General features: G+C 43.0%; 3 protein-coding genes across 4 annotated transcripts in view; 2 read left to right on the top strand and 1 right to left on the bottom strand.

Annotated features, from left to right (window-relative positions):
• Positions 1-3,166, top strand: part of LOC114786740 (synaptic vesicle glycoprotein 2C) — a 30,123-nt gene extending 26,957 nt beyond the window's left edge. The window contains exons 10-12 of one of the 2 annotated variants that reach the window (XM_028974139.1): positions 270-473; positions 642-801; positions 955-3,166. In XM_028974139.1, the coding sequence (XP_028829972.1) occupies positions 270-473; positions 642-801; positions 955-1,138 (548 nt within the window). In that variant the 3' untranslated portion in view covers positions 1,139-3,166. The remainder of the gene's footprint in view (positions 1-269; positions 474-641; positions 802-954) is intronic. The other variant, XM_028974138.1, reaches the window with a different exon arrangement.
• Positions 3,167-3,749: 583 nt separating this feature from the next.
• LOC114786628 (proteinase-activated receptor 3) lies at positions 3,750-5,849 on the bottom strand. Its single transcript, XM_028973885.1, has 2 exons — positions 5,695-5,849; positions 3,750-5,101 (listed from the first exon to the last, which is right to left on the bottom strand). The coding sequence occupies exons 1-2, from the start codon at positions 5,759-5,761 to the stop codon at positions 4,026-4,028; spliced, it is 1,143 nt and encodes a 380-aa protein (XP_028829718.1). The 5' UTR covers positions 5,762-5,849; the 3' UTR covers positions 3,750-4,025.
• A 3,555-nt stretch (positions 5,850-9,404) lies between these two features.
• LOC114786627 (proteinase-activated receptor 2-like) lies at positions 9,405-12,867 on the top strand. Its single transcript, XM_028973884.1, has 2 exons — positions 9,405-10,289; positions 10,438-12,867. Exons 1-2 carry the CDS (start codon positions 10,220-10,222, stop codon positions 11,514-11,516), a joined length of 1,149 nt encoding a protein of 382 aa, XP_028829717.1. The 5' UTR covers positions 9,405-10,219; the 3' UTR covers positions 11,517-12,867.
• The last annotated feature ends 1,288 nt before the right edge of the window (positions 12,868-14,155 follow it).

Raw genomic sequence — 14,155 nt, 5'->3', positions numbered from 1 at the left:
AGGTAGGTTGGCACTAGACAGGATAAATGGGGAAAGAATTTAGGGCTAACGCGTCAGATGGTACAGGTTTGTGGGTGCTGTAAGACGGAGGTGGGGGTTCACGAAGGAGGTGGCTTTAGGATTAGAATGACTCCTGCTCAGACACCTTTTTTCCTAAATTTTCCCTCTCCATACATATCACATCTGCCCTGCAGCAGACAGTTCAGGGAGTTGAATTGTGTACAAAAATAATTAGCTCCACCTTGATCCAGACCTTTGCCTTTACACAGATATTGATGACTCAAAAATGATTGGCTCGTCAGTCATCAACAGCACGTTCACCCACAACAAGACTGGATGCCAGGTGACGTTTGATGACGACTACAGTGCGTACTGGGTCTACTTTGTCAACTTCCTCGGAACGTTGGCCGTGTTACCAGGCAACATAGTCTCCGCTCTCCTTATGGATAAAATTGGGCGCCTGAGTATGTTAGGTACGTTTACCAATGCTAAAGAACCTCTTAATATTGTATTATTAAAATATTAAGATACTCTTAAACTTAACAGCAAAATCAATTTTTTTATTGTTAGTTTTTACCAGAGAATTTGTTTAGGGGTCCTTGGTTCGTGGTTGTGATGTGATGATGTCATGTGCTCTGTAGGAGGCTCCATGGTCCTGTCAGGGATCAGCTGCTTCTTCTTGTGGTTTGGCACCAGTGAGTCTATGATGATTGGCATGCTGTGCCTCTATAATGGCCTCAGTATATCAGCCTGGAACTCCCTGGATGTTGTCACGGTGGAGCTTTACCCAACAGACAGGAGGTATCTACTACACTCAATACTAAACCGGGTGTTTGATATCAGCCCTGGTGTGATGACCATTGATATTCAGCAGAAGCAAAACTTTGCTGAAGTAGCATTTTGTTTAACACACTTTCTGTTGTCTCCTACTCAGTCTGTTTCATTCTTCTCCAGGGGTACTGGCTTTGGCTTCTGCAATGCCATGTGCAAGCTAGCAGCCGTGCTGGGCAACCTGATCTTTGGCTCTTTGGTGGGCATCACTAAAGCCATTCCCATCCTGCTGGCCTCGGGGGTGCTGGTGAGTGGAGGTCTGGTGGGTCTGAGGCTACCAGACACCCGCTCCAATGTCCTTATGTGACCATCCTCTGTCCGACCTCAGCTCCCCGTGGCAAATCGCAGGGCGCACTCACAGGGCGCACTGCCGGTGGGAAAAAGGCGTAGACCTACTGTGCAACATGTTGAGTTGACGTCTCTCCCTCAGTGTTCATCTAGAATTATTTATGTATTTATTTGCTTACTGTAATACGTCATTATTTTGTTGCTGCAATGGTGTACACTTTTATAAACCTGACTGCAGGCAGCTTTAATAGTTTATCTGATCTGTTTCCATGTTTCTGTGTAGATTTTTAAACCAAGACGTTCAAGCTTTTGCACCCTTTTCTATTGTGAGAATAAAAGGCCATAGAGAACATAATCATTAATACATCAGCCATTACATCTAAAAATACAGTTTAAAAGGTGCAGTTTGCCACATTTTCGGCTTTACAAAGATGCTTAATGAAAGAGTTGCTGTTCTCGTCTTTGTCCCATGTTGATATAAGCTCCTCATTAAGGGCTTCGCTTTCCGTTGCATTGGACCGTGCGCTGCCTCTGCTGACCGTATCACCAAAAATCCTCAGAGCTGCTAAGCAACAGTGTCTCTGCGCCATGCTGCTTCTGTCTCAGCGCAAACCCTCCTCTGAATACTGAATGGCCTTTCTTCTGAAGTGGTGCCTCTCTCCCTGTCAAGCCGCTCCCAGCTTGCTGTAGTTCTGTGATCTGTGTGCCGAGTGTGAAAACGTTCGTTTTGAATGGCTCTGACCAGCCGCTTTGAATGTGTGTGTGGGTCCTTTTGATCGCTTGATGTCTGTCATCATAATTACTTAAATTACACTATTTATTTGACTTTGTGTAATGCGTTTATTTATATATTTATGTGAGTATGTATTTATTTGTTGGTTTATTGCATTCTCGGGCCTCTGTGCTAGTGATGTCTGAAGCAATTCCCAACTCATTGCAATCAAGTGTTAAAGAAAAAGTAAAGTAATTTGATCACTATTATGAATTTCACAGCCATTGGCCAGTGAAAAGGCATAAAAACTAAAAAGCCTGAACATTCTCTTATAATCATCTACGTTGAATCTAGCAAAGAAATTGCTAGATGTTTTAAAAATACTTACACTAAAATAATTACACTTCGCCTCTTTTCTGAAGTTAACCGAATGCTTGACAAATGCTGACAAAATTGTTTTTAAAAATGCTTTCTGCTGTTGAACTTGCTCATTGCAGTACATCGTGCAGTAAACAGTCGATTTGCTCAATGGCATGTTTGGAACTAATGTCACACATATATAAATGTCTGTATTCCAGTGACACAGTAGACCATCTACAAATTGCTGCCATTGGCCAACCAAATCAACAAATGCAAAGTGTCGCCATGTAACGGCACAGAAAGCGAGGAGACATTTCACAGCTTTTCCACTTGTGAGCAACATGTTAGTGACTGGTGATTCTGCTTTGGTTATACTGGTACAAATAGATCTGTTTTAATTTACTCTCATTTTTTAAGTTGCTACACAACTGTATGTCCTGAACAAGCGTGTGTGGTCATCATGGCAGCTTAGGGCATAGGACAGGACACCAGTTCACTGTAGATAATAACGACTTATTATTTTTAATGTGTGTATGTATGTTTGTGCGTTCTTGGTTTTTCATCAATTGTCTTTATCAATGACTGGCTTTGTCATCTTTTGAAATGGCCACAATCAACACTTCACAACATAATTGTAAAAGATGCATGTGTGTTAAGTCTGGTGTCTGTTCTCTGTTCCTCTCTGAAGGAGAAATGTTACTGATTTGAGGTGGAGATGAATGTATCAGTCTTGTTGGACTTTGTGAGTAGGTGTCTCGTCTTACTAAATTGAGTTCTGGGTCATTGTGGAACTGGCATGCACTTTGTGGTGAGATGACAGTGTGGAAAAAAAAATTGTAGAGATGTGTGTAAATCATCTGCCAAAAAATGCTGTGTTATTTTGATGAAGGAAGATTGAAAGTGCTGTTTCAGTTGTATAGAGATAGATTCCAATGGGATTAAAGAGTGCTTAATAAAGAGCTTCATTCTCTACGAGATATTTGTATGATCTCGTTCATTTGTGAAAAAAATTTTTGTATGTTACTGGGAATATAAAAAAAACTTTGTCTGGTTGTTCAAATGACTGAAATAACTCACTCACTCACGTTCCATACACATGAAAAGTCCTGCTCAGGGTCACGGCTGCCAGAGCCAATACCAGGGCACTGGGCACAGGGCAGGGTGCCAGCCCACCACATAGTACATAGCACAGTTGCATGCCTGTGAATTAACCCATAATTTCACATAGTTTAAAGTTTTTTTGTGCACACATTTCTAGACCCTGGACCTGGTGTGATAATCATTCTCAGAAGGATTAAACAGCATCTTTTAGAAATGTGTGGTCAGGCTGAGTTAGCGCCATTATTGCTCTCTGTGTGTGTGTCTCTTTTGAAGCTGTTTACATGTCACCATGATACAGCGCATGTCTGTAGTGACTACAGCGTACACAGACCTGATCGGTAACAGGAAATGATGCAGAACCAGCGTGTGGTTGAAAAAACATGCCGAGACCAGAGAAGCTCCATATGAAGCTCTATGGGTGTATGATGAGATCGCGACAGTAAAAATATGTCTGACACCCAGGATACGGCTTTTATTTGTTTCACATATTTAGGCCAACACTGTTTATTAGTCCGGCATTAGTCCTGCATTCGTTGCACTGTGTACATTAGTCCTGCTGAATTGTTATGTCTGCCACTGTTACAAACTGTTACAAACTAGATGTACTTGTGTCTAGGTCTAAATCCTAGAACAGGTTTAAAATATGTTTGTGCAGCAGAAAATTGGTAGAACCACTGGAACAACTCTAAAAGCGCCACCACAGCCCGAAAAAAACAAGCCAGCAGGAACAAATTCACGTTGAAACGCTCAGCATCTTCCCTTTTCGGTTCATGAAGTAGATTTTAGAGCCGGTGGTCCTTGACATGAGCAGGAAAAAGAACGGGTCCAGGCAGCAGTGCAGACAGCACAAGCACACGGCCACGTTAAAGTACGCGTAGAAGTTCTCCTCACCGCTTGTGTACAGCTTCACGTAGTGCAGGAAGTGGATGCAGTTACTCGGCCCAAAGCACAGGATGAAGATGAAGAAGACCAGGGTGCTGGCCTTTATGTAGAGGCTCCAGTCGTGGTGCGACTTGCCGAGTTGCCAGACAACGCAGGCGTAGCACACCGTTGTGACCAGCAGAGGTAGCAGGAAGCCCAGGCAGGTGAGGACCAGTTTGTAGTGCACCAACAGCTGATAAACGTCCATGTCCAGTGGCAACACATCGTGACACGTAACAATGCCCAGCTGGAGCAGGTGGTAACTCTGTTGCACCATCAGGTCAGGGGTCATGGCGATGGCGAAGACAACCCATATGGCAAGGCTGGTCCAGGCCGTCCTGGAGCGCTTGGGAACACTCTTGTAAAGAAAGGGGTGAACCACCGCCACGTAGCGCTTCATGCTAATGCATGCTAAGGTGTACGCTGAGCAGTAGAGGTTGCCATAGAAACAGGCCGTTGCCACTCGGCAAGCGGTGTCGCCGAAGACCCAGTGGTTGCCGTTGAGGTGGTAATGGGCATTGAGCGCTAAAGTGAAGAGGAGGAGGATGTCTGACACTGCCAGGCTGCAGTACAAGATGGCCGCAGACAGAGCCCTGAACTTCGCACTGAGGCTGAGGAGGACATAGCAGTTCGCTGGGACCCCAACGGCTATGGCTAATATGTAAATAGCCGGAATGGCCCGAGTGCTCAACCAGCCGGTCAGGTACTCCCTGGTGCTGTTGCTAAGCAACAGCAGCGCTGGACGTGGCAGCGTGAAGGATGGGGCTGTTTGTGCATCTGTCCCAGTCGGTGCTGGAAGCAGCTTCACTTCACTAAATCTTCCTCTGAAGCTCCGGGGATTTATAGCGCCGGTGCTGTTTTCATCGTTCCTCTTGGAGTTCTTCCCTCCTGATGAGGAGAAGCTTTTTATTCACAGTCCGGCTCACAAGGACCTGAGATTTAAGTTACTTTTATAGAATAAAAGTATACTACTGTTACTTATCATACACATTTTCCATTACTGTCACAACATTAACTGTAACATCACATATAATCATTTATCATCACAACATCATACAAAATCATAAAAGTAATAAATAATAAACCAAATAGTGATTACCTTTCTTCATTAGTGTTAAACTTTAATACGATTTTCCGATTTACAATTGTGATTTTTGAAGTTCAGGTGTAGAGAATGAAACATTTGTTGATGTAATTATTGTAAATCTAAAAAACCTGTATTCATGTACGCTATAGGCTAGAAGTTTGGGCCCAGACATGGTTTTGAATTGAAGTGAAAGTTTTTGACTTAGTGAATAAAATAGGGTTCAACAACCTTTACATTGAGCCTTTGTGCTTCTACAGATAATGAAATGTTGAAAACCAGGAAGTTCAATTAGTTTAATATATTTCTAATGTTCTCTTGTAATATTTTTTAACACTCCATTATTTAGACTTGTTGTGGTCTCCCTCACACAATTTTATACAACTGAGCTACTTACCTTTTGCCGGAATTGCTTCGTATAACAGGAGAAAGGTTATTAATAAAAAACAGGATAGTTTTCCCATCGTTTTTCCTCAGGGAATGCTGCCGTCTCTTGCTGCCATGTGGATCAGTGAGCTCTTTGTCTCTCCGGCTCTCTGTCGCTCTTTTGCCCTGGAATGAAACACTACGTCAGACAAGTTCCCGCTTATTGCGTAACAGGTCTGGGCGGCTCTCCATTTAGAACAAATATTTCATTTGATTTATTATCTTTTATTTATTACTTTGGGCTTTTTTTTATCAATTTCTCTTGACAGTATTTAGGAGTGGAAAGGCAGGAAAATGTGATCTTCGGGGAGTTGTCTTGTGCTTGAGACCAAGTAGACATCTCAGACAGACCTGTACTGTTTACAGTGTGATGTGGAAATTGTCTATAAGAACTACATCAGCCTATTTACCATACATATAGTGCAGCGTGCACATAAAGCTTGCTAATAATTTATTTAATAAATTGTACATAATCCTGATTAATGTGAGTAATGTATTTAATCATTGTGGGAAGGTAAGTGTGAAATTACAATAATGTCTTGTTTGTTTGAAATAAAACTTCGATCCCATGGGCAGTCTTTCCCAGCGGATGCCTCACGTTTTGGAACAGGGATGGAAGCAGATGTCTCCCCATGAGATGTTTTTATTAGGCCACGTGAGCAACATGAAGTACTTGTCACTTCCTGTTATCCTGTTGCAAGACAGTCCGGTTAATCAGAGCAAAAACAACTCATTAGATTCAACACACTGCACACACAACACTGTACACAGGATGTGTCTGATCTCCACTCTCACAAACCCCAAAAGGATAAAAAAAAAAAACACTACACTAAACAGCTCGCAGGTGCCTGTGGTCCATTGGCACATTTTATAACTCCATTTTTATTGGAGCGAACAACCTATTCATGTTACTTGACTCATTTGGAGTGTAGACATTTAAAGAAAACACTGTTGACCAATCAATCGTTATTTTATTAGCTTTGTTCATTTTATTTTTACAATTTATTTTTTTTACAATGTGACATCAGAACAGCGCTTTAAACTAGCATGGAAGAGAAGTGTGTTTACACAGAGCAGCGCTGTCCCAGTTTTCTCACTGTGACCACTCCTTCTCTTGCACAACCTCCGCAGGCCTTCTCCCTGTAAAACGACGGGAGTGTGACTAGATGAAAGAGGGTGACCAGATGTGTCGAAAAGTCAAGCTCCAGTTGCAAAAGTAAATATAATCTCAGAGATGACCAGAAGAAAACAGCCGTTGTGATTTTTAATGAGGATAAGCTTTAGAGGAGAATTTTGTTCCATTTTTGTACTATATCAGTGTGCTTGACACATCTTGACAGAGCTTCATAATAGTAATGGGGCATGTTCTAGTATGGAAAATGCTGTTCTGCACTCCTCACCAACAACACCTAATTTTGAACACCAGATGGCGCCAGGATTCCATTCTAAACTATTTCAAAATCGGGCCGTCTTGTACTCTACAATACAAATATTACAAAAAATATATATATGGAATTACTGAACATTTAATGAAAGTTAATTCTGGCAGTATTCTGGTTCTTCTCAGATTGAATGGCAATTTCACAGAAAATTAAAACAAATGGGTTTTGAAAAATCTGTCATTTTTTCACATTATACAGTGCGGATATATTTTGGGTCTGTGTGATGACACACAGGGGTGGGATTTTATACTCAATCATAATCTATAAGATGTAGAATCTATAAAAAGTTCCTGCATGAGAGTGTTTCTAATGCGGGTGTGTTTTCAGCAGTCAGGCCAGGACAGACAATAACACGTGACACAGACAAAAGATTCCGTTTCACAGTATATTGCACAAAAATAGGCTGTTCACACACCCAACATTGAAATGATTAATTACATTGCAAAACTCCATGCTCTTAAATTGTGTACTGCTGTAAATTTTTGGTGCTGATGGATGGGACACAATGCTGTATTTAATAAAGTTTCGTTTACACTTTAGCCCCAGTGCGTTGGGTAAATTGTGACATTTGGTTGTTCTGGAGGCTGCAAATCCAATAAACGTCCATAAAAAGGGCAAAGTGCTGAGTGTTTAGAAAGAAACTATATAAAGCAAGATAATGTCCTACAGTTTTCCACACTTGTGCAATCAGTACAGGAGTACACTTCCCAGACAGTAATCTGATCCCTGCAAACAAGTGTATTTGTTTAAGGGTTCCATTGTTTCACCGATTGCACCGAAAATGCAGAAGTTATGTGGGCCAGCAATATTAAATAAAATTTCTGACAAATTTGGTTGTAAGCTGGGTCAGTTTGGGTGGACATGAGATAGTTACTCACCATGGGCCTGTCTATAAATGTATATAAATATAAGTATGAAGTTCTATATGTTTAAGGAAAGGGAGTTAAAGCCCACACACATTATACACTCTTTCTAAACCAATGGCTAAGTGTACATTCTAGTAAAGTGAAAGTGAAGTGATTGTCATTGTGATTCACAGCAAGCACAGCACTCAGTGACACAACAAAATGTGTCCTCTGCTTTTAACCATCACCCTTGGTGAGCAGTGGGCAGCCATGACAGGCGCCCGGGGAGTAGTGTGTGGGGTGCTTTGCTCAGCTCTGAATTCGAACCGGCAACCTTTGCTCAGGTGAAATTGTAGTGGGTGGGATTTGAACCTGTGTCTTCGGATGTTTTACCCACTAGCCTACTACCACCCTGAAGAATCCTAGTTAGGATTCTTATGGCCTATTACATCATAAAACTAGCCTTGTTGTCAAATCATGTTCTAGTTACTCAAACACAGATTTCAGCATCCCTAAGATAACACAAATTAATGTAATTCTTAATAAAAATACAAATGTTTTGCAGAATATTTGTTGCAGTAGTTGTTATGCATAACAGATTAACATGCAAATCATTCAATTCAGTTAGGCCATTGTGTGTTAAGAGTGATTCTGTGATATACAGTATGTGTTTTTAAAAGTAAAAAAGAGCTACAAGAAAAACTTAAGAAAACATTGAATGATGGTAAGAAGTAGAAGTGAACAATGTTAATATATTTTTAATTTGTTAAAAACATGAGAACTTGCTTTATGTATTTGAAACTTACTTATTTAAATGGAAATGGCAGTAACTGAATAATACACTTCTCAAAAAAAATAAAGGGAACACTTAAACAACGCAATGTAACTCCAAGTCAATTACAATTCTGTGAAATCAAGTTTTTGGAAGCAACACTTAGGAAGCAACTCTGACAATCAATTTCACATGAAAGTGAAAATGAAGTGATTGAGCAGTGGGTGGCCATGACAGGTACAGTGTGTGGGGGAGCAGTGTGTGGGGACGGTACTTTGCTCAGTGGCACCTCAGTGGTACCTGACCCGCTCGTTCCCCAGACCTGAATCCAATTGAGCACATCTGGGACATCATGTCTCACTCCATCCACCAACGTTGCACCTTCAGATCATGGGTCCGCTTCCTCATGCGCTAGGCAACCAGTGCCCCACCATACTGTTGTGCAAGTGGAACAGACAACCGGTGGAAATTATAGGCAATTAGCAAGACATCCCCAATAAAGGCGCGGTTCCGCAGGAGGTGACCACAGACCACTTCTCAGTTCCTATGCTTTCTGGCTGATGTTTTGGTCACTTTTGAATGCTGACGATGCTTTCACTCTAGTGGTAGCATGAGTCTACAACTCACACAAGTGGCTCAGGTAGTGCAGCTCATGCAGGATGGCACATCACTGTGAGCTATCCAAAGCATGGAGGCGCTACCAGGAGACAGGCCAGTACATCAGGAGACATCCTCAGATCCCTTGTGAGACCATATATTTGTGCGGTTCCTCCTAACTCAATACAATGCAGGATCTGGAGTGTGTCTTCACAAGAAAATGAAGGCAATACAAAGGCACCTATGCTATGGACTGGCCCGCCAATTCCCCAGACCTGAATCCAACTGAGAACATGTTCCATCCAGCAAGGCCACGTTGCACCACAGACTGTCCAGGAGTTGGCGGATGCTTTAGTCCAGGTCTGGGAGGAGATCCCTCAGGAGACGATTCGCCACCTCATCAGGAGCATGTCCAGGCATTTTAAGGACAGCACATCAAACTTGGATCAGCCTCTAGTGACTTTTTCCACTTTATTTTTGAGTGTGACTCCAAATCCAGACTTCCATGGGTTCATACATTTGATTTCTATCAATAATTTTTGTCTGGTTTTACATTCAGTATACTCAACTATGTAAAGAACACAGTATTTATTTTTGAGGATTGTATATTAAATAAATAAAGTAATTAAATTAAATTAAATAAATGACGTGACATCCTGATAGATTTCACATATTACAAGACAGTTCCTGGATAAAACATGTCTACTTCTTTTTGTCCTTCGACGACCGGGCTGTTAATTAAACGCGGTGACGTCAGCGGGGAGCGCCGCGTCACGTGACGTCCTCACCTGCCTGTCCGCCGCCGGGCTCCTCGCTGCGGCTCTCTGTCCGGCCGAAGGCATGAAGTCCGCCGCGCTGTGGCTCCAGCTCCTCATCCTGCTGCTCAGCCCGAGGCCATCGGCCCTGCAAGGTACCGTTTTATCTCCTGACAACGAGTCTCACTTTGTACAGCGTATTAAACACATTAAAGGTCGTGACCAATGGCACATTTTCATCATTTTTTTAACTGTGAAAAAATCGATATATTTGTCACAAGTTGCCATCTTGTATTTTGTCAGGTCTGTCGTCTAACGCAACTTTAAAAGGCTTCACTGGCAAGGAGAGCCAAGATGGAGTGTGGCTCACCGCCACCTCGAGGGCGGTGCTGGACAGCAAGCTGACCACAGTCTTCCTCCCCGTGGTCTACATCGCCGTGTTCGCGGTCAGCCTTCCCACCAACGCCATGGCCATCTGGGTGTTCCTCTTCCGGACCAAGAAGAAGCATCCTTCCTCCATATACATGGCTAACTTGGCCTTGTGCGACCTGCTGTTCGTCATCTGGATCCCCCTGAAGATCGCGTACCACCTCAACGGCAACGACTGGATCTATGGCGACGCGCTGTGCAAAGTGCTCGTCGGCTTCTTCTACGGCAACATGTACTGCTCCACCATCTTCATCGCCTGCATCAGCGTGCAGCGCTACTGGGCCATCGTTCACCCGCTGTCCCCGAACAAATGCAGCAACGCGGCGGCCGTGGCCGTCTCCGTCGCGGTGTGGCTGGCGGTGTGGCTCCTCACCACCCCTCTCTACTTGTACGACCAGACGGTCAAAGAGCTGAACCTCAACATACTGACCTGCCACGACATCACCAGGCCGAGCCAGTCGGCCATGGCCGCGGGCTACTTCCTGAGCATGGGGGTGGTGGGCTACGTGATCCCCGCCGCCGTCTGCGTCGTGGCGTACTCGCTGATGCTGCGCTCCCTGCGCAACTCCACGACGGACGCCGCCGTCGCCAGGAAGCGGCGCAGGGCCGTGGTGCTGATCGTGACGGTGCTGGTCATGTTCCTGCTGTGCTTCACGCCCAGCAACGCCATGCTCCTGGTGCACTACTCGCTGCTGCTGGCCGAGGCCCCGAGCTCCGAGTACGGCCTCTACGTCAGCTCGCTGTGCCTGTCCAGCCTGAACAGCTGCGTGGACCCGTGCGTCTACTACTTCATCTCCAAGGAGTTCCGGGACCACGTGAAGAACACCCTGCTGTGCCGCAGCCAGCGCTCCGTGGAGAGGATGAAGGTGTCGTTCAGCGCGCTCAAGTACTCCCGGAGGGGGAACGCCTACACGTCCGACACCCAGAGCAACACCCAGAGCAGCTCCTGCTGAGGGAGGAAAACGCCGCTTTATTCACCGGAGCGCTTTTAACGCGGAGGTTTCCACGTTTCGTTTGTCGGGTGGTTTTTAATGTTCTTACTTCTGCCGCTTCCTAATGTGCTCTTGTCATGTTGCACTTTTCCAAATCGTCACGTCGTGTTTGGGGTTTTATTAACGTTGCCACAATTTTCATGCACAACCGATTGGGGAGGACCGAACGTCCGGGAATGTTTAATGTGTTGAAGCGTGTTGAATGTCATTTATTTAAATAAATAGATTTTTTGTATTTTAATTTACTTCATTCTTGATTGGGATGCATTTATCTTTCATTTTGGAAAAAAATATCTGAAATATCTCATTTAGCTGATGCATGGACACATTTGTGCTTTATATTATTTTATATATGTAACGATTTTTTACAGAAAATTCTGAAATGTGTGTACCACACTGAAAATCGTCACGCTTTATTTCTTCTCAATACGTCTCCACAGTTATGATTAATTGGGAATTACTTTGCTGATTACTGATCAGTTGGGAGATTTATCCCTAAGACTGCGTTATATTGCTGGTTTATGTATGTGTATAGGAAGAATTTGAAAGAATACTTTGTTCGGCTATTGTTGTGCCATATTGTTGAAACTTTCTCTCAGTCTTAAACATCTGGGCTTTTTTCAACTTTGGGAGGGACTCCGTTTGAGCACTAGTCTGCTCCCGCAGTTTTAAAATGGACTCTTCCGAAGTTCCGTTGTGACCAGAGCTGTCAGTTCGAGTTTTACAGCCTTAACAAACAGGATCATTTAACCGGGAACCTTGAAGGACACAATGCTGCAAGTGTCAAGGCTGCTGCTGCATGGCCACATTTCTTCGTTCCAAAGGTAACGTTGTTTTCAGGAATCGCACGTTCAGAATTCAGAAATGACTTCTGTCTGCCACTCTCAACAGTCTTGTCCAAAAATCACAATTATTTCATGATACTGGCTGCAGTGTAACCATAAATTAGTTCAATGTTATGCTGCGTGAGCAGGACTCGTGCTGATTCCACCGTTCTTCTAGTTTATTTCTCAAAACAACGTACACTTTAGTTGTACTTCATTACAACTTTCTTATTATGTGATTAATTTGTACATTTGTGAAACAAAACACTGCCATCATGTCAACCTTTTGTGGAGAAAATGAGAGATCCAGAGTTTTCAAGCCCAGGCATGGATGGTGACTAACGGTTGGTGACGTAACACGTGTGTTATTTTCTTACGTCACATGCAGCTTCATTCAGAAAAGACTTCCAACACAGAAACTATAACTACTTGTAATTTACGTTCATTTTGCTGTGCTGTGCTCATAAGTATTTTTATAAAATATTTATAAAAATAAACAATAATGGAAAAAATGTATTCTGTGTGTGTGTGTAAATATATATACAGTAGAGGTCAAAAGTTTGGACACACCTTCTCATTCAATGTGTTTTCTTTATTTTCATGACCATTTACATTGGTAGATTCTCACTGAAGGCATCAAAACTATGAATGAACACATGTGGAGTTATGTACTTAACAAAAAGTGGAGACCTGGCCTCCACAGTCACCGGACCTGAACCCAATCGAGATGGTTTGGGGTGAGCTGGACCGCAGAGTGAAGGCAAAGGGGCCAACAAGTGCTAAACACCTCTGGGAACTCCTTCAAGACTGTTGGAAAAGCATTTCAGGTGACGACCTCTTGAAGATCATCGAGAGAATGCCAAGAGTGTGCAAAGCGGTAATCAGAGCAAAGGGCGGCTATTTTGAAGAAACTAGAATATAAAACATGTTTTCAGTTATTTCACCTTTTTTTTGTTAAGTACATAACTCCACATGTGTTCTTTCATAGTTTTGATGCCTTCAGTGAGAATCTACCAACGTAAATGGTCATGTAGCTCTTATGTGCACTGTATTATTTTTGGTATTATTTGTATAGCAGATAAGTGTATTTTTGTTTCACCATTCGTTTCATTATAATTATAATTATTATTATGTTGTTTAAACTGTACATTTATTTTGCGCTGTCCGATAATAGAGTGGGATAGAGAGCATGTGACAGGAAGAGTCGAAAAAGTAATTTTGGGAGAAGCGACATGAGGCAACGCGGTGGCACGTTTTTTTTTTTTAGTTTTACTGGTGATTTAAGTAGCAAAGCTGGAGTTTGGTTAAGCGCTTTGAGTTAAAAGAGCAAGTGGATGCACATGTATATATGTTTTACTGATTCCGGAGTTGAAATGCATCTTTTCAGCCATGAAGGTGCATAGCGCACGGCTGTAGCAGGTACTACACAGGGCAGAAGTGCTCGGGTGCTGCTGAGGCCTTGGACCACGTGAGCAGCGGGGACTTCTCATGCGTTATGGGTACATTACGAACTGCACAGATGACAGGTTTATGTGGGCAGCGGGTCGTGGGTACAGTGCTGGAGGAAGTTGTGAGTAAACTCAACACACATGTTGTCCACCAGTTTGACCTACACCAAGCGCGCCAACGATAATAAGAAGGTACCTAGACTGTGTGAACATTTAAAACCCGGGTATTTTATTTTTTTGAATGTTTATGTGGTGTGGGTTTTTTCCCCCCAGTATAATGGTTGGGGATGAAATTAAATGTTCAGTTGGTTATATACAGTTATATTGT

This window comes from Denticeps clupeoides, chromosome 3, assembly GCF_900700375.1.
Source record: "Denticeps clupeoides chromosome 3, fDenClu1.1, whole genome shotgun sequence".
NCBI classification, from domain to species: domain Eukaryota; kingdom Metazoa; phylum Chordata; class Actinopteri; order Clupeiformes; family Denticipitidae; genus Denticeps; species Denticeps clupeoides.
Note: the sequence above shows the minus strand (reverse complement) of the source record. Positions and strands in the feature narration are given on the sequence as shown.